At 44.6% G+C, this 26,144-nt stretch overlaps 2 protein-coding genes and 1 pseudogene across 2 annotated transcripts; 1 reads left to right on the forward strand and 2 right to left on the reverse strand.

Annotated features, from left to right (window-relative positions):
• Window positions 1–920: 920 nt before the first annotated feature.
• LOC146195150 (uncharacterized) lies at window positions 921–16,296 on the reverse strand (annotated as a pseudogene).
• On the forward strand, window positions 2,312–7,254 carry LOC146195151 (uncharacterized). Its single transcript, XM_084597704.1, has 4 exons — window positions 2,312–2,772; window positions 2,832–2,939; window positions 3,024–3,095; window positions 3,787–7,254. The coding sequence occupies exons 1-4, from the start codon at window positions 2,469–2,471 to the stop codon at window positions 4,899–4,901; spliced, it is 1,599 nt and encodes a 532-aa protein (XP_084453830.1). The 5' UTR covers window positions 2,312–2,468; the 3' UTR covers window positions 4,902–7,254.
• LOC146195152 (uncharacterized) lies at window positions 11,022–13,679 on the reverse strand. The gene has a single exon (XM_084597705.1). It carries the CDS (start codon window positions 12,805–12,807, stop codon window positions 11,365–11,367), a length of 1,443 nt encoding a protein of 480 aa, XP_084453831.1. The 5' UTR covers window positions 12,808–13,679; the 3' UTR covers window positions 11,022–11,364.
• Window positions 16,297–26,144: the final 9,848 nt, after the last annotated feature.

Raw genomic sequence — 26,144 nt, forward strand, 5'->3', positions numbered from 1 at the left:
ATGAGCATCGCAAACGTAAATAATAGTTTCAACCACAACCAACGTTTTTAGATTAGGTCAGTTGGGAAGGAGCGCGCCCGCGCCATGTAGACGGAGCGGGCCCCTCGCGTATCCCGCGCAGCGGCGGCGCTGCTGTCGCGTTAGGATTGCCCCTTCTGATGTCGTCTGCTACGTCTCCGTGTTGAACAGCGGAAGCAAGAAGCCTGCGCATCAACGTTAATGCCTTGAAGCAGCTGGGCTCAGCTGGCTAAATGTTATTTACGCACAGAAATTAATTTCGTGGTAGTACACAGGAAAAACAATCCCTAAACTTGGCAACGGCCGACTTAAACAAGCTTGAACCGACTGTTGGGTGGTGGTAGCGGCTGCACCGTGCAGACGCTTTCCACGCTCTCCTCCAGCGCGGCCCTCCTAACACAAACCTTGTTAGTGATGACTTTGCATTGTGGCATCTGGTAGGACACGTCCCTACATCAGTAGAGTATATTCCGATAAGCGGCTGTGTTTTTCAACAAAACTGGCCCGCGGTTCCAACAAACTCAAATTCAGCGCATGCGTTTATTTACAAAGCCGACTACGACGTAAAAATGTATCGTTAATCGCCTTTCACGGTTGCGGCTACCCGTTTTATGCTATATGGCGCTGCGGTGATATGAATTAGGTCAGTAAACTTGTCTTACTGCTGGGATGTTTATAACTTTACACCATATTTACTCTACAGATGCCTCACGTGCGCCGACCTCTTGGCTTTTTGAGTTATTTTGAGCAGCTTGGAAAAAGGCTTCTAATTGTAGAAAAGGAATGACTCGCGGTTAAGTGAAATACAAAGCACGGCTCAATACATAACAATCATAACGTATCTTTATTTATATGCATGCTTTTATGTCCCGTGGATGTATTTATTTGTCCAAAAGGCCAGTCTACATCAACTTCACTTTCTTTCTCACGGAAGCAATTGTGCCACAAGCAGTCAGCTGTTTGCAAGCATCCTTTGCTGCAAAGTGCATTCGCAGGACTACATAGTATTGCAGAAAGTCTGCAGTCAGAGTGTCCCTGTGAGTGCAGCACCCAACACCTAGCACACCACAGCCTTTCAGTGAATCTAGAATATCCCAGAAAGTGTCCACATAGAGGCTGTTTTCTTGCAGTAGGGTCGATATCTTGTTTTCAGCACTTCTAAACATGTTGAACAGCTCCCATGAAGGATATTTAAGGCATCCTTCCTTGAACTCTCTTTCAAGAGTTAGAAAAGCTTCTGGGCATTGCGTACGTGATGACTGGATTTTGCTGATGCAGGCAGCACACTTCTCATGCTTCAAAAAGGAGTGTACAAGATAGCCACACAGGTAGTACACAACGCAGTCTTGTGCATCTGGCATGCTGTATCCATGATCTGGAGCAGTGCTGTCCTTTGGCAGAACACCCTTTGGAGGACTGCAGAGCTTCTGCAGCTTTGATTTTATCCTTGAGCTGTTCATGTGTTGCCAGCTGTTCCTTTTTCCTTGCCTTCATGGTGTCTTGGACAGCAGCAAGCACGAGTGTTGGCTCTGCCATGACGTTGCCAGTGACGCAAGTCTTTATAGGCGTATACAGACTTAGTAGTCTGTATATATGCGAGAAGCTTATGATGGTCTGGTGGTCTTCATCACCTACCTCCAAAGCTCCTGGTGACTCCAAAAAATCTCTGAAAGTCAGACAAAAGATGATGTCAAGTCTTTTTCACTAGAACATTTCCAAACATTTGCCCACCTGTAATAGCAGATATGTAACGCCCATAATGTTTCTAGACTTCTTACCTCCAAGGGATCTTGGTTCAGTTTTCCAGTGAGAACATAGTGTGCTCCATTGGAAAGCAGGTCAGTGATCAGGTCTAGGACAGATGACGTCACTTGGAGAGACTCCATAGTCACTTGTGACGCAAACATGGCATTTCCTTTCCTGATGTGGTTCTCCTCTGTTGCGTTTACCAGCCCGAGAAATTCTTTAATGACCTTGAAGATGAACCGGCAAATAACAATAATTAGTATTAAAAAAAAATCGCAAAGTTATATTTATACATACCTCAATTTCTTTGGATGAACTTTTGATCCCAAACCGTGGTAGCTTAACGTTTAGGGCATCAAAGAGACTGTTCACCATTGATGTGAACTGGGCTGTACCATCACAATTTTCTAGCCCGGGTTGTTGAAGCCTTTTGTACAGCTTCAAGCCAATGCACCATTTCGGAAATCGCAGCGCCGCGAAAAAACCTAGCGGGCGCGCGACGCATTATGGGAAAAGTGAGCGAACGCCGACCGACCGCCCGTCTTTCCTGCCTCCTGCGTTCGCATAGCTGCGGTGTGTGTGTGTACGTGCTTCGATTGCTTTAAGATTTCGTGTATTTTTTGGTGGTGGGCGGTTGCAGGTGCGTTATATAAAGTGTTACGTGCCTGTGGGTTACTTAGTGGCCGCTGCCACTACTGCGCGCGATGTCGTCGAAGTGCCGAGGCGGTGGTCAGACTTGTTGTGTGCCTGGCTGCGACAACAACACGCTGAAAGACAAGAACGTTTCATTTCACGCGTTCCCTGCAAATGAAAAAGAAAAAAAGGAGTGGGTGAGAAGAATCAACCGCCAGGGAAGTGCTGGTCGCTTCTCTTTGTGGCAACCTTCTAAGCACCACCGGATCTGCGGAGCTCACTTCAACGCAAGTGGACGCCGTGGCTATATGGACCGGTTGCCGACAATTTTCCCTCATAAAGTCATCAGTCAACTATCTCCTTCCTTTAATACCGGTAAATATATATATTCAGGCGGTTATCGCATATTATCATTACTGCCAAATCTCTTCCAGTCGCGAAACGCAAGAAGACGAGCTCCCAAACTGCCTCTGCCAGCCCTGTGCTCGTCCTGAACGAGTTGGAGATCGGCTACGTAGTTGACGTGCCCCAATGCGATCAACGTAAGAGACGCTTTAACTGTGCCATCTTTTTTCTGAGGCTTCGATTTTGTGTGTTCGCATTTTCATCAAAGCGTTTGTACGCAGAGAGCGACGTAGTTTCCCAGGAGCCCACCCAGCTGACCTTCGGTGCACCGGCTTCGTCTCGCACGGAAACAGGTTAGTGATGGTTCAAAATTCTCACTTTCTCCATTCCACTATGAAAACTTATTTTTCGCATTTAACGGACCCCTATCGCGCCCACTCATTGTGAGGTCCACGGGTGCTGTGGCGACCGGTATATTAATAAATGGACCAAACTTTTTTCCCGCGAAGCCAGTTTTTCGCAAGCTTTTGCAGCTAGCCATGGGAAGTCTACATGTTATGAGTTGCATAACCTCATGTATTCTGTGACATGTCATCAGTGATTTGTACCGTGCATGTGTTATTACTTCAGCGAGTTTTCTGATAAACGCGGTACCTCTTCCACCAGTGCACGCATTGTGAAACTTACCCATTTCATTTCTTTCACCGCGACATTATTCCCTTCACCACAGCTTGTAAAAATGACACAAAAGTCAGGCTATCCAAATGCATATACAGTGTAGATTTGGCTGATGTGCTGGGTGCATGAAACCTATGGTTCCATGCTGGTTGGTAAGCTGCTTGCACAGGTGGATCAGTGGAGTGAAAGAGAGTTGGGCTCTATGGCTTTGTCATCCTAGTTCTTTGTTGTCTGTATATCAGTGTAAGCTGAGAGCAAGGGTTCAGAACACACATTGTGGGCTGAAGTGACTATTTCAAGCCCTGAAATCTGTATTAAAGCACGGCCTAACTGTTCGCAAATCAATAAACAGTTTTTATTTTCTAGGTGCCGAGCATTCATACTCCATGGGGCCTCCAGACACAGCATCTGCTGCCGCACTAAGGAAAGTCAACCACCTTCTCGAAGTATGTGGAAAACTGGAGCATGAAAATAACTTGCTTCGAAAAGAGAAATCTGTGCTCCAGAAAACGGTTGAGGATCTGGAGGCTCAGTTGCACCATGTGAAAGTTGAGGCGCTTAAAGAGAAGCTAAAAACAAAAAACCTTGTCTCAAAAGTTCACGGTTTTGTTTCAGATCAAAAGCGACTAGTGTTTTATACAGGGTTTAACTCCTTTGAAAAATTTGATGCGTTTCTGGAACATGTTGAAGGCATGTACCAGACACTGAAAACAGATGCTGGCAGGCCACCAGCACTGAAAATGAAAGAACAGGTCATTGCAGTGCTTTGCAGGCTCCGGGTTGGGTTACTGGAGCAGGATTTGGCATATCGCCTGAAAGTGTCTGTGTCAACCGTGAGTGCAATGTTCACATTTTGGGTAAATTTTTTGTTTGAAATGTTAATCCAGATACCAATGTGGCCATCCCGTAACACAGTGGACATGTTCATGCCAGACAATTTTAAAGAATTGTACCCATCGACACGCATTGTACTGGACTGCACAGAAATTTTTATCGAGAACCCGTCTGATTACAGTACGCAAAGCGACACTTTCAGCTCGTACAAAGGACACAACACTGCAAAAGGACTCATTGGCATCACTCCAAACGGCTTCGTTTCTTTCGTGTCAAATCTTGCACCTGGGAGACTTTCCGATCGAGAAATCACGAGACACAGTGGCCTCTATGAGTTGCTCGAGGAAGGGGACAGCGTAATGGCGGATAGAGGATTCCTCATTGAAGATGACCTCCGTCAGCTTGGAGTCGAATTAAACATGCCACCTATGTTGAATGGCCGCTCGCAGTTGTCACTGGCAGATGAGATAGCAACACGGCAGATAGCGAGTTTGCGAATTCATGTTGAGCGTGTCATCAGGGAAGTTAAAAACTTCAGAATACTCCGTGCTGTCTTTCCTAATGTTATGGCAGAGAAGCTGAACAAGATATGGAAAATTTGTTGTTATCTCAATAATTTCATGCATGAGCCCATTCTAAACCGATGAGCGATGGTAGTGTTCTTAATGTTTTGTATGTTATGCATGATCTACTGTAATGCAGGGGTGCTCAAACTCTTTAGCCTTCTCATTTGAAGACCAAATCATTTCGCTAAAATGCAGTCGGCTTCTAACATGTTCCATTTGTGTTCTGGCCAGCTTTGGTCACGGAGCCTGTCTTGAAAATATTTGTTTTATGGGGGATTAACGTCCGAAAGCGACTCAGGCTATGAGAGACGCCGTAGTGAAGGGCTCAGGAAATTTCGATCACCTGAGGTTCTTTAACGTGCACTGACATCGCACTGTACACTGGCCTCTAAAATTTTGCCTCCATCGAAATTCGACCGCTGCGGCTGAGGCTTGAAAAGGTGCTGGCCGACATATGTAAAAGGGGTATGCAAGCTGCGCAGCACATGAACAAGTACTTAAATTCTGTTATGACTGACTGTATAGTGAGATAGCTGTAAGCAGCTACAGCATTAGTCCCAAAATAACTGGCTAAAGTGGATGAAGACATGCATGAACATAGGTGCTTGGGGATTCTAGGAACTGTTCCAAGAACCCCTAGAGTTCCCCAAAATGCAGTTTGAGAATCCCTGCTGCAGTGCAAGGCATCGAACTTGCACTGAATTACACTATTTCATGTACAGCAGACTAGAGGAGCCTTTCTTTCTCTGCTGAAGTAAATCTGAAGTCAATGTACAGGCTATATAGAGCTGCAACGCCTTATTTCTCTGTCGGTGTTGTGCAAATGATTTGAGCATAGATTGTGGCAGTACTATATCCAAGTCATGACTGGAAACGAAATCACCAGTCTCATTGCTGATCTACACAGACAAGATGGAAAGTTGGTGTTTGCAGCCATTGTCTTTTCTACGACAGATTGTCTTTCCTAACTTTTTGGAATGAAATCTGTAAAGTGAATTTCACTTTGTCATTTTTACATGTGTTAGTGATGTACTCATTTTAAAAAAAAGTGATATGTATTGTATATATGTGTACTGTATATGTAAAAAATTTGTACATGTATGCGAGTATTTCATGGCACTGAAATTTGAAAGCTTTATTACCAACTCTCATGTAATGTCTTGCATGGAATCCTTCAGAAAGAACTTATATCAGCTACAATACCCGAGATGCGACAGATTTGAGCTTGTCGTCAAAGAAGTGCGAGCTCAGTGCTACTCGAAACTTGTGCATTAACCCCTCAAAGCAGAGATTAAGTATGCTGAATCTGCACCTTGGGCACTGTCTATGACGGCACATTGATTTACTGTAAAGCATAAGCCTTCATTGGTTCACTTCACATATGTTACAAGTCGTACCGAGTGCAAGAGTATCTACAATACGGACAACACACTTGTCACTTTGCAAAGATTTTGCTTGCAACTTTCATTGCGGTTTCCTTACAGAGACCAATGTGAAGTATGTAGCTGCCCATGTGCTTGTGACTGTAGCTGTGTTCCTAGTGACTGGAAGGTGGGCAAGGTGGTTCCCCTGCACAAGTCTGGGGACAAACATTCTCCTAATAACTACCGACCCATTTCACTTACTAGCATCCCATGTAAGATCATGGAACATGTCATCTGCTCTCATCTCGCCAATTTTCTTGAATCAAATTCGTTCTTCAGTCATTCCCACCACGGGTTTCGTAAAACATTCTCATGCGAGACTCAGCTTCTATGCTTGTCACAAGACCTTCATTTCATTCTTGACCGGGGTTCCATAGCAGGCTGTATATTCCTCGATTTCTCCAAAGCTTTCGATAAAGTTTCTCACCAATTACTACTTTTCAAATTAAGTAACCTCAAACTCGACCCTAGCATCGTTTCGTGGCTTGAGTCTTTCCTCACTAACCGTTCTCAATACGTGACAGCAAATAAATGGAACTCTCGTTCCTCTCCAGTGGGCGCAGGCATTCCCCAGGGCTCCGTACCAGGGCCCCTACTTTTTCTAATTTATATTAATGATTTGCCTAACACCATTGCTTCTTCTGTGTGTCTCTTTGCTGACGATTGTGTAATTTACCGTGAAATTAACAGTGACTCTGACATTTCTGTTCTTCAGTCTGATATTAACCAAGTTTCAGAGTGGTGTAAATTATGGCACATGAAGCTTAACATTAACAAGTGCAAACATATGCGTATTTCTCGTCGTAACAATGAAGTAGCTAATTACAACCTCAATAATACTCCTCTTGAAACTGTGTCTTCGTATAGATACCTTGGTGTGCACATAACTTCTAATCTTTCTTGGAATCTGCATGTGGAATCTATTACTAACAATGCTAACCGCATGTTGGGGTACCTGCGCCGAAACTTTAACCTTTCTTTTAGTTCAATAAAACTGCTTCTTTATAAAACCCTTGTTCGTCCCCTGGCCTTGCATCTCTAGAATCTGAAATCGAATCTGTTCAAAACCGCGCGTCACGTTTTATACTTTCCAACTATAACCGTAACTCCAGTGTTACCGTTATGAAAACAACATTATCATTGCCACCGCTTTCACTACGCAGAAATATTTCCCGCTTATGTCTATTTCACAAAATCTATTACCACAATCCTGCCCTTAAGAGCCGGCTACTAACTACCCCCACATATGTTTCAGGTCGCATTGATCATCTTCACAAAGTAGGTGTTCCGTCATGTCGTACTAAACACACCTCTTGTTCTTTCGTTCCAAACACTTCTGTCAGTTGGAACCACCTTCCTAGGCACATTGCTGATATTACGGACCCAAATTCTTTTAAGACTGCCGTATGTAATCTATATTTATAAATGGTAGTCAAATGTTTTTGTTCGTTTTCGGTGACATTGTTGACTGTCGGAAATGATTTTTTTTTGTCTCACCTGCTTTTCTCTTTTTTTTTTCCGCCAATACTTTTTTTTTTTTTGATCACTTTTCGCCGTGTTATTGTTTCTCCTATGATGCTTTATGCTGCACTGTACCCTGTACCAATGTATCTTTCCCACTCCCCTCTTTAATGCCTTCGGGCCCTGAGGGTATATGAATAAATAAATAAATAAATAAAAGGCTTTCTTACAAAGAAAGGCTCTTGTATTGCACAGCTCACTTAAACATCTTGTGCCAATATATTTTAAGAGCATAACACAAAAGCATGCTAAGCAATGCATCTCTATGTATAAGCACGTTGCAGAAAAATTTTTTTAATACAGTCTTGTTCAAACATAAGTGTAACGAAATAAATAACTTCAATTATCAAAATCTCAAGCAACTCCGTTGGTGTGAAAAAATGAACAAAACATTGCAATGCGTGACATTATGCAAGAGGTATTTGTGTTCTTAACAATTAGTAGTTAGGCTTTCCTACTAGCCTCACTACGGTGCTGAGCTCTGGTTTGGTTTGAGAGGTTATTGGGTTATGCCATGATCATTCTTTTTGGTGCTTTGAATTCCCTACAATTAGATGGTGGGTCAATGAAATTGGTTCAAAAGTGTAGTGGAGTCCATTAATCACAGAAGAGGATGCACAGCTAAATGACAGTTTGGAGAACAAGAGTGCATGCATCTTCCAGGATACTGCTTCCATTTTGAATGTAAAATTTTAGATGCAGCACCTACCGAGCACTCGCTTGTAATTTGGCTACTTTTATGCGCACATGGGAGTTTTTTTCCTACCTATTACGTTTAAAAAACAAAATGTTGCTTTGAATCAAGAATATATAGTATGTAATGTGGCAGTCTTACAAAATACAATAACAAAAAAGAAGTACGCAAAACTGTCTTGACGCCTTAAGTGCAGAAATGAAGAAAGCCAAGCAACCAATATGAGCATATAAACTGTGCACCTCCCAAAGAACGTATTTCTGCAAGGAAGAAAGAAGGACTTTCATATGTTTCTGAAGTGCTGGTTCCAAATGAGCAATAATGATGAAGCAAAAACAAACTGTTAAATTAATGATCTCAATACACTCATTTTGCATCGAATGAAGTGCTGGTTCCAAATGAGCAATAATGATGAAGCAAAAACAAACTGTTAAATTAATGATCTCAATACACTCATTTTGCATCGAAGCATATACATCAGCTTGCAAGTACATAGTAAAACCTTGCACAAGAATTACCTTTCTTACGGCAACAAGTCATCCTAAAAAGTACAAATACTACGCCAGACACAAAATCAAAATGTTCACAGATTTCGCTTGCACAGCAATGATTGCAGTACACAAGCAAGAACTTGCACACAACTCTCAATCACAGCTACACAGCAAGTAGACATACTGAACCTGTGTATGCCAACTAGCAACTAACCGCCGCATTTGCAAATTCTTCTTTGATTTTATATAGAAGATGAAAGTAACCATGAGAAAACATGGTGTGAACAGAATTAAACATCATATTTCAAATATAAATGACTATCATCAAGTCGGTAGTTTGCCCAAATTAACCACACGCGAACCTGCTAGACAGCAACACATCAATCAGTGCGTGTGTCCTGACATCCAGAAAGTGTAGCAGGAAGGATTTAACATGCAGGCACATGAACTTCATAGGATCAGGTAGCAGAACCTATACAGAGTCACACTCATGAATTCTAGCTCGTACAAATGACAAGAAAAAAAGCGTCGGGGACACCAAAACAAATGAAGCATAGGACGACTCGCACCAAAACGCAGACAGACAAGATGCGTCTACCTCCACAGTAGAGGGGCACATTGTTTGGCAGTGGTTTTGACACTCGCATTTCTAGACGTTAAATCCAAAGCCTCGACAGCTTTCCCTTCTTTCTATTTAGGTTTTCAGTACAAGGGGAGAAGGATGCCGCCAATAGAAAGTAACAAAAAAAAAAGGTAAAGGAAGCACAGGGTCAGTGTAAACATGGTTCAGCAGTCCAAATCTCAGTCCTCCTTTCTTTAGACACAGCAGCACACAAAGTGAGAAACGATTTTTACATTCCATACTTCCGCTATGGGCACACAGTTGTCAAGGGCTCCAGACCAGATGAAACCATGTGAAGCCTATTATCACGCACAAAACTTTTTACATACAAGCATTTCTGCACCTTGCCTTGATCAAGATGTATCAAAGCGCCTGTGTACCAAATCAATTGATCTGTCTTCAGCAGAAGGACCCCACATCTTCCGAATCAAAGTGGCCGATCTGTTCATTAGAAGTTGCCGTTTTGTCTTTATTAGGCATGACACGAGACCACCAAGGAATGTCATCTCCGTCCGCAAAGAGTTAAGCATCCACCACGATGGCTCTGCGACTATGGAATTTGGCTGCTTGACCCAATGTCATGGGATGAAATCACAGACATGAAAGTCCCATTTTGGTGGAGGCAAAATATAATGTGCACATTAAAAATCCACGATGGTCAAAGCTGTTTGGGAGCCCTCCATCCCCATGTCCCTCGTTGCCTACAGGATGTTAAACCAGAAAAACGTAGGCTCGACTCAAAACATAGCAATGATGTGTGTCGAACCAAATCAGCTTTCACAATGTGATGACTGGATGAAGTAAAAAATAGAGCATTTAGAATTTAACTCACTACTACTTGAAGGCATTTCAGACAATGCTGAGTTCAGCTTCTCCTTACCCTTACAAGTGAGGTTGATAAAACAATTACCAAACTGTCAAGCTACAAGAGAAAATTGCGTGCAGTGAAAATGAATTAAATTCCAGATGTCGCATGAAACCTTGGCAAAACAGATGGAGAAGCTACAACGACTGTAAGGAAGGTGCGTGATGTTGCTACGCAGTGGCTACATTCTTTTCTTAGGAGTTTACCCGACAGACCAACAGACTTAATGAGCATTGATACCAAGACAAAACAGATGAACACAAACCTTAACCTCATCAGGCTGCACAGTGTTTCTCCTTCATCAAACCTGACTTTCAACTTTAAAGGTCGCACTGCTCCTATTGGCTAAACCTAAGCGCTTTCTTTTTATTACAAAATTATCGATGAGGAGTGATGCTCTGGTATTCAAAACACATTTGAAATGTGAAAATGCTCCTTCATAGTTAGGTTAGGTTAGCAAATGGAGGTGGGAAAATCAAGTGGCAGGAAACGACAGTGGACAAGGAATCCAAAAAATACCTTTCCTCTGTCTGCCAAGAGAGCACGACTTTCTTATCGACAAGCAACACGAGAAAAAAAGTTGGTTCAAAAAAAAAAATTCAGGCAAAGGACAAGGGAAAAATCACAAGGAAGGTAGCCGACAAATGTAGAGACAGGAACTTGGAGGACAAGGCAGCAAGACGTGTGGTGCTTGACATTTACTTTTTACACACAGATTAGTGGCACACACATTTAAATGGGTTGTGGCACAACGTGCACATCGCCATAACGATATTACGCAGAAAAACACTTTCTTCATGGAAAAAAATGCAATACAAGATATTTAAGAAACAAATATACATAAGTATGAACACATGCCAAAGCATGTTACGAGTCCGAGCATCTTTGTCCTGCAGACCAATGTAACATAAAATAAGTCATTGAAATTCACACACAAGCACAGTGCTCTTGGTAGTTCTTGTGACATTCCAGGAGACGTGGCAGCATTTTGGAAATCCAAAGCGAGCTGTCAAAAGTGATCCTCTGAAGAGTGCAGTCTGTGCCATTATCAACCACAAAATCACACCAGGAGAGTCCAGTCAAAGCCATTTGCCCCTGGACCTGGTAAAAGTACTTGTGCGTTGGTTTAAGAACTCCATTCTTCAGGTAGGGTGCCGTATTCACAGCATTTTCTAATTCCTCACCCCGTTCCTTGGCAGCTGAGAGGGTCTTAACTTCAAGGAGACCAAAATCTCCTCCCTGCTCTACAACACGGTCAGGCGTTGCACCAAGAACAGGGACACCAGGGTTGACGCACAACCCACAACAGTAAATCCTAACTGGGACCTTTTTCTTGTCTATGTAACGCTGCACGGCTGCATCTTCATTCCTTAAACCATCAGCCATGTATTTGGTCTGCATCTGGCTAGACCCGAACAACCTCTTAAAAAACTTCTCATCAGCTGGCTTCTTCCGTGACACCACATCTCCAAAGTGTGAAGCAGTCAGGCGCTTGGATCTCTCGAAGCTCCATGTTGTAGAGCCGCTCTGCATCCTAGTCGCTTGCTCAAGGGCCCATGAGTCTTCTAAAGTAAGCTCACAGGAGCCGAACGTGTACCCAGCTGGCACATGCTCAACCCACAGGGCTTGCACCGGCAACCTGATTGGCATCTGGCTGAGAGCCTCCTCCTGACGTGTTCTTTTCACTTGTACGGGCTGAAAGTGGTTGTCCTCCAGCGTCTTGCATAGCATGGCGTTTGGAATATTTTTCTGTGTCTGATACATTCTCTTAATATGGTCTTCTGTTACTGTCAGAGAAACTGTGGTTTCTTGAGTTGCATACCTGCCAGCTTTCATTGGCATATGTTTCACAAAACGCAGTTTTGAGAACTCGCGTGTGTGCACGTTGGCCTTCTTTGCCCCAGTACCCCATGCTCTGGGTTTGTCTGTACACGACTGTGTGTCTTGCACGTAGGCTGCCCCAGAGCGCTTCAGGTCTAATACAAACCATAGAATTGCTACTACATGTTTACAAACACCTGCAGCTCCAGCCCGGCAGTTGCAGGTTCCTTCGTCCACAGTTCCATTTGACGAGAGCACAGCAGCAGTGTTATATAATTTTGCCAAAGAGAATGATGCCTCCACTGTTGCTTTAAGAAAAGTGGATCTGTCAGCCTTGCAAATAAGAACATTGTGCACCTTCTCTGCTTTGAACATCCTGTATCCGCTTACAGTATGCTTCTGAGCACCACGTGAATTCTGATGTGCCAAGATTCCTTGCTCTGAGAACCCATCTGGAACGTCTTTTAACTGTTTTGTCCATGGCCCTTTCGGTAGCCTTGCTTGGAGAGGAAGTGCATTATGAATGGCTTGCAGTGGTACCTGCAACATGGGTATAAGCAAGTGTCAAAATGTTTTCTTTGGCACTCCACATATAAACAGAGCATGGAAGCATACACAGCTGATCATGGCATCACCAATGCGATCTTGAAATAAAGTATTCATTCATTGTGTCTTGGTTACTTGTGGCAAGCATGCTTGAAAAGCAACGCTGAACCCATTTCATTTACTACGCGCGGTCGTGAAGAATGTTGCACAAGGACGGCCTCGGTAAACCACCAGCTAACTAAAACTCCGAGGCCGCCCAAGTACAAGGTACTGGCGCGTCCATGTTTTTCACGTTAGCAAAATATCCGCCGCAGTTTTTTTCGACCGCGTTCGCGTTACTTGTAGCCACCGAGGCACGTTCATATTTTGGCTGCGCCTATCTGCACTCCACGGTAGTAACAAATGGACACCGCGACCGAGATAGTACGAGCCGTCAAACTCGTTGAATATGGCACAGACAGCAACTACTATTTGTATCGCAAAAATATGCTCAGCTACACACAATGTAACAGTGCTTGTTGGTTCTGCTTCGCACTTGCTGCGTGCTATTCGAACAACACTATAGGCAAGAAAATGCGCTCGCACAAGCTAAGCACCAACTCAACTACTACTTTCTTCCAAGATGTACTCATTGAACGAATGCGCTGTCCGTTTCTTTCGACGATATACTTGTTTCAGACTCGTCCGTAGACTAAATAGCACGCTATAACCAAAAGATTGAATGGGCAGTGCGCGATAACGACGTATTTTGCTAAAATATAGCGCGTACATTCTCACAAGACTATGTCGCACTGTTGCAACAAACATGAATGCGTACGCTACGTACTACGCCTGCCGCCGGGACAGCCGCAGAAACTTTGAAGGTTCGCGACGGGCGACCAGTAAATAAATGCACTGTTAGCGCGCGCTTACCAGCAAAACACGCCTGCTAGCCGTAGGATCGCGCTCGTGCCTTCTGAAGCATAGCTAAAACTATACACTGGCACATGTGCGCGCTTCACGAGCGCTCACGTGCGAAAATACTCGCTTCGCGCTCGTAGCGTCGGCTGCAAAACCACAAAAAAAGTTGTACGGCAATGCAAAGATCACTTGCGCGGCGCAAGCATGCTACAAAAGCATTGCTAGCATCCCAAAAAAAAGTTTTGTTTACCTGCTTTTGCGCAACGTCCATGTCGAACCACTCCTGCGCCGGATCCTGCCCGGCAAGCCACGCTCACAATTCCCAGCCTGCTTTGCGGCGGTCGCGTAGGGGGCGCGCGCAACTTTCCGAAATGGTCCATTGCAGTGCTGCGGCTGAAAAGCTGCAATTATGAAATAAGTTTTGATAGGTTAAGCACAGGGATGAAATAATTTGCATCAAGTGCAAAAAATTATTAGTGTACACCAACCTGCACAGCCAGTCTCACGTTCATTTTCCTCAAATTATCAGGGTTCACATGCTCCTTTGTTAGCTTTGGTACAACACGAAGCTGCTGCTTGCTCTCAACTTCCTGCAGTGCACGGTAATGATCGAAGTTGACTTTGTGTTCTCCAATCTGTAAGTAAAACGATTATTTAAGAGTATGCACCAATACCTTAGGTGTAGAGGAAAACCTTAAGTGTAAGCTAACTTAAAATAATGCATACTCACCATGCCATACTTATGGCAAAGAAGATGGTTCCTTGCACACTTGATGATGTGAGGCACATCACAAAGGAAGTATAGACTCTTGCCCAGAATGCATGGATGCTCAGTTTTGTGCTTAGGTACGTGAAAGTTGCCTGTGAAGCCGAATGTCGATCACATGGCCTTGTTAGTGCTTGCTCCATCGCTGATGATTGCTACAACTGCGGCCTTGTGTTTGTAAAGTTGTATGACAGCTTCTAATACTATCCTCGCCAGGACTCTCCCAGGAGCTGCATTCTTTGTTGCAAAGCTTGCAATTGGTTGTACCCAAGAATGAAAGAGGGTACAAACATAAGAACAAGTGCATGATCTGCTACTGCAGTTGATTCCTGGTCATCCCCATAATCAACGAACCCATCAACCTTATAGGTTGCTTTGTTGAATGCGACAGTTCGCCTCACTTTCATCTCATGTAATATGAGCGTTCCACAGCACCTGACCCCTTCTTCTTGCTGCATGAATGCACCAATGCTGGCAAGCGAAACCTTATTGAAGCCAAACTCACAAGGCATTCCCTTGATATTTGCTTAAAGCGTGAAGAGGTCGGCAGTGGCAGGTTCATTTTCGACATCAGCCTATAAGAAGAAGGGCTTGAAATCTTTAGGAGGAGGCATGTCATGAGCCATTCAGATTCATAGCGCTTTCCTCTGGCTGGCTTCGCTTTGGACGCTTTCAGTGCTGAACGTAGAGCTAGCTGCTGTGCATGAGGAAGACCCTCTACGACTTCGTCAATTTCTCTGCTTGAAACTTCGGAAAGGCGCATCTTCATTGCCCGAATCTCTTCCTTGGCTTTTTGTCGAAAAATCGTAGCTCTTATAACTTTCTTCCTCAAGTTTTTTGTTCTTGAAAAAATCCTTTTCTCAGATTTGATCCATTGCTTTCCTTTTTTTTTCTTGGCTCCTCTTCTCTCGTGCGCAGAGATTTTTCCTCATGCTTTTGCATGGAGAGCACAAATTTTGCTGAGAGAGCCCAAAACACTTTGTGCTCCTCCACATGTTGTGGCTCTTGAGAGCAGTTACTGCGGATGAAATGGACGGAAATAAACTACAATGACAGCCCAGACAAGCTTTTAGGCTGTCAACATAATTTAGAAATGACGAAACTTGCTTCAAGCTTGACAGCTGCAGCTTTTTTCCCGAACCGTATTCGATATATACACACGGAGGAACAAGCTTTCCTCTTGAGCTGACAGTTGCAGTGAAGTCTTTCTTCACAACCACTGCTCTGTCAGTTACAACGATACCGCTGCTTTCAGAAATTTTGAAGAAAATAACTTCCTCGGTGACGAGCTCCACATTCCAGGATTCAAACTTTGAGCGCCCTTGCAAGGCAGCAAACCAATTTGCTTCATCTGAACTCAAATCGGGCTCGGAAGATAGTCGAATTTCGTCCAGAACGACGTTTTCGATGTTTACACAGCCCACGCTATCATCGCATTCCGACATGCGAACATCGCGGTTCACTGTAGCTCTTTGTTTCGGGGGTTTCCGTCCAGGCTTCGATGCCTTTGGCTTCGAAAGGTGCACTGGAATATTTGGAAAAATTCGTGGCACCGCACCTTGCTTAAGTGTCCACCTTCCCCATGGAATCCGAACAGTGCTGCCGTTAGTGATATGCTCGTAGCAAGTGACGAGGTCCTGCGGTTCGAAATGTACGTCGCAAATGTAAGTTTTAGAGGTTACCTTGAAGTCTTTTCGCGGAATAGCAGCTGCCCACGCCCTGAGCAGTTGGGGGTCATTGGGAGGTTTGAAGAAATGCCGCTGATCGCAACTTTTTCCTTCAGAAGCGTATCCACTTCGGCAGCTCGGCGCGCTGCACGTTGGCATGTTGATAAAGCGTCAAGCGTGGCTTACAACATTACGACACATGATTGTATGTCACAGTCTTATAAAGCAACACATAAAGACGCAATCACAAGCACCTCAGGAGAGTGCACCATCGATCGACGACAAAACACACAGCAAACGAAGCAATGAACACGTGCGCCGCGACAGCGGTGGCAGCGGCGATGGCCTCCCACTCAATCTCAACGCGACGGTAGCGCCACCCCTCGGATAGGATACGAGTTAGGGCCGCCTCTGGCGGGGTCTTTTCCAACTGACCCTAATCTAAAAACGTTGACGACAACACAGTGACATACCACCCATAAGCATGACACTTCAACTCAAGATACATTCACATTATGCCGCTACTCAGCAACACTGTAACGCACTTACGACGAGAGTCGCACAACTTAACCAAGGAATGTTTCAAGTACAGGCACTGCACTCTGACACACTACACGCGTCTTGCGGCAGTGTACAGGGGGGTTCAAAACTTCCCAGGTTGCAGGTTTTGCTTCTGGTCAGCATATTCTGACATGTGAGATTCAATTAAAGCTATAAATTATCTCAGAGGTTAGAGTAATGCTGCTTCTACCCTCCACATGTATTTTGAGATTTGGGGCCGTCGTAGCTGCCTGACTATACTACTCAGAAGCAGACCCTGTGGCCTGGGAACTTTTGACCACCCCTGTACATACATATCCTACCACATTATCACAATTTGCCATTTTAAGGTTTCAGTCAAAACCTAATTCACATTTCCGCACAGTTTTCCAATCTGCTTACGTCTTCAATGCGTGAAAACTTAGGTCGGAACTATAAATTGACACTGTTTGTACTAATACAACCCATGGTTGTACAAGTATTCTCTGATTTCTGCAGCTGGCCTCCCTTGTACGATATTCTTTAAACAGTATTCTCAGTAAAAATCAGTAATGGAATTTTGTAGTCATTGACTTGTCTAATAATGGTAATGATAGGAGTTACAAATCACGTCAATATTTTCCTCGACTTGCCCATCATTGATGGGGAGGCTAGCGAGGAAGCAAGCTGCCAGTAAAACTGCCACTGGACAGCAGGTGATCCAGTGGAGGATCCTGCTCATCTTAGCTGCCTGAGAAAAGCTTTCAATTGGAGCCTGCCTGTAATCGGATGCCCAAATCAAGCATAGAAGAGTTTATCTCCCTTTAGCTGGTTCATAATGTCCATGTGAGGAGAATACTAGCACTACTGATGACGACCAAGAAGCCCGAATAACCCCCTTTTCCAGCATCTCGGCAACCTGATCATTAAGGACTTTTTGTTCATATGCGGAGTATTGGTAGAGATTGTGGTGGATTGGGTGGGCTGTCTTGGTGTTGATTGCGTGTTCTGTGATGTTGGTACGCCAAATGGGCGTACAAATGGGACACTGTTTCATAGAAAAGGTGTGGCTCTATTCTTTCACCACGTCCTGGAACTTCTGCTTGGCTTCAGACGGCAGTTCTTCACCTAGTGAGATGTCCTGACTCGAACACTTGATTACTTGGCAGAGAAATGCTGAGGGCTGTCTTCCTGATGGTGGTGGCTCGTCTAATAGTTGTACTTTTTGGTACTTTGAGGTGGTTTCTGGGTTGGCAATGCAGACGTAACCTATCTGACAGCACTAGGTTCTGTGTCTCAGCTGAGTGAGCGGTTTCACCAAGTACTGCCTGTGAGCTGCAATCTGTACTGCGACAGTAGCCACGGTTCTGGGCGGCAGATTCAATTCCTCTAGGCACTGTACATGCAGGGTGCGCACAGGTGCTTGAAAACCTTGAATACCATTGAATTACGTAAGTCTGTTTTCAAGGCCCTTAAAAACCTTGAATTTATGACTGGTCTTTGAAGATTCTTGAATTCCTTGAATACTAAATTTGAACTGGTGTTTTTCGTCATGAAAACGTTTTTGTTGCTAAACTTTTATTCTTGACTGAGTTCTGAATGAACTGCGGGGAAGGAAACGTATCGATTTTTAGCCTATTTAGCGCATTCTCGTTAGGCGGCTGGCAACACTGCAGTGGGCGTCGTCCCATCACTATCGCATCGCCTCACCGAGCCCAACGTTTTTAGATAGGTTTACCGAGCCGTGCGGCCCTTTGCCCTAGTGCTTGCATTTTTGGAATGAGCGTGGCTTCTGCCTGTCAGCGCACGTGATATTTTCATATGTGGCACAATGCCCGGAAAGAGCAAGTTTCAGGCTACGTGGCTCCACCATGACGAATACAAGCAGTGGATTGCGCCTGATACAACGAGTCCGCATCGGGCTAAGTGCAAGCTTTGCGTGGACAATATTTTGTGACAATATTTGTGACAATATTTTGTGAGGGTATAGGAAATAACCAACAATTTTATAAAACTAATTTTTTACTTTTCTGCGGGATATGACCAAACTTTCACTGTGATATTTTATGAAGCTATATTTAATTTTTTTCTGTGCAATAGAAGCAAATCTGCGTAGTGATGTTTTTTTCTTTGTGGAATAAATATTTCAGACGTTTTGAGAGCACTTTTTGAAGATCTTTGACATGGAAAAAAAAATTAAGCCCTCGAAGGGGGCCTTAGAATCCTCCTATGGGGGCTTGAAATTCCTTGAATATCCTTGAATTTTTTTCTTTGCCACCTGTACGAACCCTGACATGTGTCGTGCCAGGTGAATCGAGGCAATCTTGAGGTGAATCTTGAGGCATAATGCCAACTGCATCCCTGCAGGGTAATCTTTTTCTGTGGGAAATCGAGCACTGTTTGAATGGCAGTCCACATCTTATGGGAAACTTGGGAGCACTACAAACCTTGCCTTCGTGTCAACCTCCGCTCCAGTCATAATTTCCAGGTCTTTCTCCACATCATTGTACTAGCTCTCCGCTCACTGCACTCACGAGAGTGCCAGATGGTTGGACGTTCCTCTTTAGTCGAGTAGCTAGGGCTGTCGAATATGACATTCCCAACAGCTCCGCTGTCTATTATTACCTGGACGTCAAGGTCTTGCAACGTGGCAGGAACTGTGATGAGCTGTGTCTGGTAGAATGTTGCGTAAACAGAGTCCTCAAGTTTGCCACCGGGTCAGCGGGCAGGACCCGACAAGCTGACTATGCTTGGTTCTCTGAGTATTGGCGCATGATATGCCCGGCTCGGTTGCACTGGAAGCAAACTACTTTCTCTGTGTCCTTGAGCCACGTGACGGGAACGGTCGGTGGTCACATTGCTCGAGCCGAGTCAAGGGGCACAGGGTATCTTGCATGACCTCTAACAGGCCTCTGTGCCCTTGTTTCGAGGGTTTCTAAGGCGGTCTGTTGCGTCGAGGACCTGTGGTGGGATGTTCTGGATGACCGGTTGGGATAACCAGCAGCCGGTGTGTTGGCATGGTCATAAGAGCTTGACATGCCATGACCCCTACGTGTTTTAGGGAACTCCTGCATTTAGCTGTGGCATTCCATCATTTCAGGTCGCAAGTCCTGGAGTAAGTACCAAAGCTTCTCGGCATCTGTCATCGCCACGTTGGCCCATCCACATAGCTGCAGCACCCGAATCAAATACTACTGCGGGGTCTCCCATGGCTGCTGCTTGCATTCCTGTAGGCGAATGTGCGCACCTGGAATATGTGGCACATAGTGCCTTCTGTCATTCTGGCCATGTTTTGGGTGTTTTTTCCCGGACTGCTGTCATGTACCAGGTTCGGGCGACGTGCGCAAGAGCAAACACCAGGTTGTCCGCTTTCTGTCTGTCCACGCGAGGATTGGCCGTACCGCTCATATACCGTATGCACGTGTGTAATGGCTGCACGCATGTAATGGCCGCACCCCGAACTTTAGAAAGAAAATTGAGAAAAAATTTTTTTTTTTAATTTCTCGAGTAAAAGCTGCACCATGAGTTTCAGGAAGTTGGGCAGTGCTGTCTACTGTGCGGTGCAAGAAATACGGAACGTTTTGTGGTTACTGCCGCCAGGTGGGGCCCAAAATTCAAGTGAAAGCCAAAATGAAGCGTAAGGTTAGAAGTAGAATTGCCGATAAGAATTAAGAACAAAATATTTGAGGGAAAAAAAAGTCGAGCATGGGGGCAGCGGCCACCACCTCCGTTGCAGAGGGGGCGCTCCCAGCCGCAGCGATGCCCACCCGTTACAAAGGGTGAGGCCAGCAAATCCAATCCAATCCAAGTCTGTTCGCTCCTCCGTTTTACATCCATTTCCTCGATTGCCCGAAGCATATCACGTGCGATTTCGCAATCGGAATGCATCGCTGCCCTGATTTGTTCTGCGCTCGTGAGCTGGGGATTCTCTTTTTCCTCTATGGGAAAATATGTTAGTTATACCGCTCACTTTAAGCTGAAAGTGATTCACTACGCGAAAGAAGGAAAAAGAGCGGCTGGACGAAAGTTCGGCGTTGACGAAAAATGTGTGCAGCGATGGTGCTCCCAAGAAGATGCCCTCAGGAAAACAAATGTTCAGAGGCGCGTTTTCCGAGGGAAGCAGAGCATGTTTCCGGAAGCTGAAGCCTCACTTCACGAGTACGTGACGGAGACGCGGCGCAACGGCTTTGCTGTTTCGACTGAGATGTTGCACATGAAAGCGCTAGACATTGCACGCAGCAAGGGGATTGCGGCTACCATGTTTAAAGCCAGCAATGGGTGGATTTCGCGCTTCATGAAGCGAAAAAACCTGTCCATTCGTCGTCGCACGACGATGTGTCAACGTCTACCCGAGGAGTATGGTGAAAAGCTTCTGCAGTTCCACAAGTTTGTTATCAACAAGCGCAGAGAACATGAGCACCTTCCCTCTCAGATTGGTAACGCCGATCAAACCCTGGTTTGGTTTGACGCACCCCAGAATGTGACAGTCGAAGCGAAGGGGAAGAAGAGCGTGCCTGTGCTTACATCGGGGAGCGAAAGGCAGCAATGCATGGTCATGCGTTGCATCACGGCGGATGGACGAAAACTACCGCCTTACGTAGTTTTTAAGCGGGAACGTCTACCTGCGGAGAAATTCCCTGATGGCATCTTTGTTCGTGCGCAGGACAAAGTATGAATGATGGATGAACTGGTGACAGACTGGTCGAAGTGTGTTTGGGAGAAGCGACCAGGGGTGAACCTTGTGACGCGTTCTCTACTCGTCCTAGACAGCATCAGGGAGCACCTGACAGAGAGCGTGCGGCAACAGCTCCGCGCATCTAACACGGACTTCGTTATACCTGGAGGCCTGACCAGCATGCTTCAGCCGCTGGACGTCTCCGTAAACCGCCCTTTTAAGTGTGGATTTGGCCGTGCGTGCAGTGAGTGGATGGCAACAGCCCTCCACCAGAAGACTCCAACCGGCCGACTGAAACGGGCATTGCTTGTGGCCGTTTGCCACTGGATACTCGAAGTGTGGGCCACGGTTTCGTTCGAGACTGTGGAAAAAAGTTTCAAGGTGACAGGGATATCAAACAGGCTGGACGGTACGGAGGATGACCTCATCTGGGACAAGGACGAGCCTGAAGTCCCGATGAGTTCGGAGGAGGAGGAGGACGACGACAAGGAGGAGTGATGTTTTGGACACGGGACGAGCCTGAAATCCCGACGAGTTTAGAGGAGGAGGACAAGGAGTTTTTTGACAATAATAAAGGCAGGTACCACTGCAAATAATTTTTTTCGCTGTCTTTTCTGTCATGTAATCGCCGCACCCCGGTTTTCACCCCAATCTCGGAGAAAAAATGTGCGGCCATTACACGCGTGTATACGGTTTGTGGGGCCAATCCTCAGGATCTTCGTCTGCTGTCCCTTTAAACACGGGAGGCAGCGCAAACGGCAAGTTCGGCTTTCTCTTTCCTCTCGGTACAACCCGTCGCCAACTCCCGGCGAAAAGCTTCCCAGGGTGTAACACAGAAGCTTCATGATTCTCGTACCACGTTTTGGTCGAATCCAGCAATGAGAAGTAGACGTTTTGTAGCTTGCACTCACCGTCCCACTGGTTGAAGCCGCTGCACGATCAAAACTGGCCAACCAGTGTTCAACATCCTTGAACCTATCGCCGTGGAACGAAGGTGGTGACCGAGGTGTCTGGAGGACAACCGGCGACACCGCTCCAGTCTGCTGAGGAGTATAACTGCCCAAGGTAGAAGTCATGGCTCTTAGAGGTGTTCTCAGGCTGCTGAACTCAGACTGTAGTCCTCACAGGTGACAACTTGCCTTGTGGGCAGGTGTTGTATCCACGCACTCAGAACTGGCTTCAGAGGTGCAAGTCGGCATACATGGGACGCACCCCGCACCTCCACCAAATGTCACCGTCAAACAGCCAGAGCAGCCAATGTAGATCAGAAGGTAGGTTTAATCACTGTGACGTGGCAAGGCGGCTGGAAGCTAGAAAGAGAGACAAGAATGCCGGGGCCACTAGTAGGCTAAGGTCAGCTAAAACATCCGGTAATGCAGTCCAGCCGCATGACAGCGCCACAAGAGTGATTAGTAATGAGGGGTTTACCATTTAAAGATTGTATCAACTTAGCATATTGTAAACGGAAAGATAAATGGCAGTTCACTTGGAATAATGCAGTAAATAACTAACTTCATTTGATAAAGCCTGTGTTGGGAGAATGGAAATCAAGTACCATCAGGAATGTTTTAAGGAAGTGGTTGTATGTTGCCCTTGTATAGGCCACACACATGTCACACAATTTCCTACTCACAAAACGAGAAACCGCTATGCGATGTATGCAGTGATCTCACTAATCAATATCTTATACTCATGTAAAAAGTTTGAAACACAGGAGAAAACATTTCACAAAATTCTACAATGAGCACATTCTTTTTCTCCCAGCATTGGTCTTAGGTGAAAACGCCCTTGTCAAATTATCCTGCATTATTAAAAGAATCTAATATACACAATATAACTCAGAATAATTACAATCTATACATATATATAACTGTTTTTTAACCGTGAGCTTGGCACATGATAGTCTCAGTTGCTTATGCGACGTTATACACAACAGTGACTGCAACTAAAAGTTCTGCCTGTATATTTATACTCAGGGCCAAAAGGCAGCAGACGGAGAGCTTTATTGAAGCTGTCAAGAAAGTGCTGGCAGCTGCTCAGTGACACTTTTATAAATTAAAAAGAAAGATGCCTGTATCAACAGATGACAGCCAGGAGGCTGCCAGTTGGACTGCAGCCAAGTTGCATGGCCTACCTCAGAAAAAAGATGTGAAGTAACTTTCCAGATTTTTAAACTTCTGTTTGAAGCAGAAATGGAGCAGTATGAATAAATAAAGCACACTATGAGCAATCTGACATTATTTTTACACTGATGCACATTGTAAGGTAGTTACCCATGCTTGGGAATTTCACCTGTCTGGCACGAGTTGCAACACTCCTGCCATGGCACCTGGCCATCAGTCATGAAGTATGATGCCAGCCTGTCACGAACTTCAAGTGCATCCCTGAAACACAAAAATGCAAGTCATGTTTAGCTTTTACTGATTAGAATAATTTTTGGGTGTACTCCACTTTTCCCATTCCTTTGCTGTACCCACTGACTTCTCTCTAAAACATGCACTTAAAGACATTTCCACTTTAATAAGTGATGAGTTTGTCAAAATTTCAGAGCCCAGAGCTTTTGATCCAAAGCCGCGTGCTGAGGCTTCTGTAACATTCATGGGAGTCCTACCCATTGGAGGGGGCAGGAACAAAGTCTTGCTTTTAGGAGACTTACAACACCGGGGTGCAGTACGAGCCACACAGTAAGGCTCGAAAGTGAATCCCCTGGATTCCAAACTCTATACTGTGTTCTTTAAGAAAATAGTCATTCAGTTATATAAAATGGGAGTTTTGAATGTTTTATTAAGGTATGATGAGCTTGAAATGAGAATGTAGCTGCAATGCTTAAGGAGGAAATACAAACTGTTGGGGTCAAAAATTCAGGCAGTGTGTTCGAACAAAGCAAATAACCATTGCATTTTAAGCAGAGAGGAAAGGGCAACTGTTTTCATGTTTTAGGAATAAGGATTACCTATCAGAACGACACCCATGATCTGTCCAACCGGGGAGGCCAGTGCTTTGCCAGGTATCATTTATGATGTTCCCCTCCCAGCCTTCATGATCAACGAACCCAGGAGGGCTGTACATTGATATGGGGAGCATCAAGACCATTATAAATTTGTGAAGAGCCACTCGCATGTTTACGATGTTTCCAGTGGTTTGTTCAAAAGCTTTGAGGCTCGCTTTGGTATCTGCCACCTACTGACCAGAATTCCAAAAGTATTTCTATTAGCCTTCTGGCACGATTCATTGGGTAGTTACCGCTCTCTTCATATATTCATTGTAGTCAGCGGCCCGCTATGCAGGAGCTACACAGAAAACAAGGGCATGGAATTAAAATAACGAAATAGAAATGTATACAAATGTGCATAAAAATTTCAATGCCACTAAACTGAAATTTTTGAAACAATCAGCAGTTATGCATACTAGCTTAAAATAAATTTCAACAGAAAAACTAGCTGAGGTATGCTATGTCCACCAGGTGCTTCCTGTCAGTGCAGCAAAGATATACTGTATTTGCCAATGGCCAATGTTAAAGATGCTTTCATTTATTGCTTGCGCACTTAAGTTTTGCTAACAGAAATAGACTACATGCAATGAAATGCATGCGACCTTTGCTTGCATTTCATAGCTTTAGAGTTCCCAAAAGGTTCTTGCACTGTCTGCAAAATTGTTAAACATTGCCTGCAGTCTTGTTTTTTTCCATCAAGCTAGATGCAGTGTAATGAAGATTAGCAGTAATAAATACTTTAATGCTCTGATTCTAGACTGCACTCACTGAACAGTCCTCTCAAGGATTTTTCACAGAAACGAATCTTATGCTCATGCATTTGTATTTTTGTGTTAAAAATTTCTCGCCATCGTTGTCGCGACATGCATGCATTGTGCAATATTTTATCTGCTGTGTCAAAAAGTGGCTTAGTGACACTGCATAGCTTGCATAATTCTTTCATTTTGGTAATGAGTGAAACATGTTAGATAATGAAAATAAGTTGCATGACTTGCCATGTCATGGATAAGGCCGCATGAGGAAAGGCTTCAACGAGAAAGCCTCATCTCCTAACATCAGGTATGGTACAAGACCTGCTGAGCCCACTGTCGCTGCTGAGGGAATGCCAAATCTGCATTCACATAGGTGTTGCAACAGCTTTCGTAAAAAACCTCCCCCATCACTCCTCTCCATAGTGTCCAATGTCAACATATACAAATCTGAAATGAAACCGCAAGGTCAGTGCAACCTGTTTAGTATACAACACAACTTTCATGTTGCTCTTTCTAGCCACTAACTGGCTGCTTTCCATTCTCATAAAATCATTTCTGTGCCACAATACTTTGACTAAAAAGACAGTCTGTAAATCATGGCTCATAGGCTGGTATCTACAGCAAAATAATTTGCTTTAGCCTTACCTGAGCACACCATTGCACTGGTATGTATGATAGTGCTCGTTTGCATATTGCAATGAATGCAATACACACTCTTTTTGTAGAGCTCCAGGCAGACAAACCATAATTGATTTCAAGATATGCTCCTTTTCTGTAATAAATGCAGCATACCTGTAATGTGCATCGCAGGCTGCCATAACAATCAAACTGAATGACTGCTTATAGTTGTAGTTTCGTGATCCAGAATTGGACGGGCATTCAGTACTTATGTGTGTGCCATCAATGCATCCTATATGGATAGGAAAATTCCAGTGCAAGTGCATATCTGTGGCACTCTGAAAAAATCAAAGGCACTATTATAAGGCTGAGAAAAAGAGCAGTAATAAGCATCAGTGCACAATATACATATTACAGTTGGAAGAAAAATTTCAGTCAGCATTAAAATATC

This window comes from Amblyomma maculatum, chromosome 3, assembly GCF_055883805.1.
Source record: "Amblyomma maculatum isolate TAMU_Amacu chromosome 3, ASM5588380v1, whole genome shotgun sequence".
Lineage (NCBI taxonomy): Eukaryota > Metazoa > Arthropoda > Arachnida > Ixodida > Ixodidae > Amblyomma > Amblyomma maculatum.

Coding starts and splice junctions, on each gene's coding strand:
- LOC146195151 (XM_084597704.1), top strand. CDS start 2,469: ATGTCGTCGAAGTGCCGAGGCGGTGGTCAGACTTGTTGTGTGCCTGGC. Junction 2,773..2,831: donor ATCTCCTTCCTTTAATACCG/GTAAATATATAT, acceptor AATCTCTTCCAG/TCGCGAAACGCAAGAAGACG. Junction 3,096..3,786: donor TTCGTCTCGCACGGAAACAG/GTTAGTGATGGT, acceptor TTTATTTTCTAG/GTGCCGAGCATTCATACTCC.
- LOC146195152 (XM_084597705.1), bottom strand. CDS start 12,807: ATGTTGCAGGTACCACTGCAAGCCATTCATAATGCACTTCCTCTCCAA.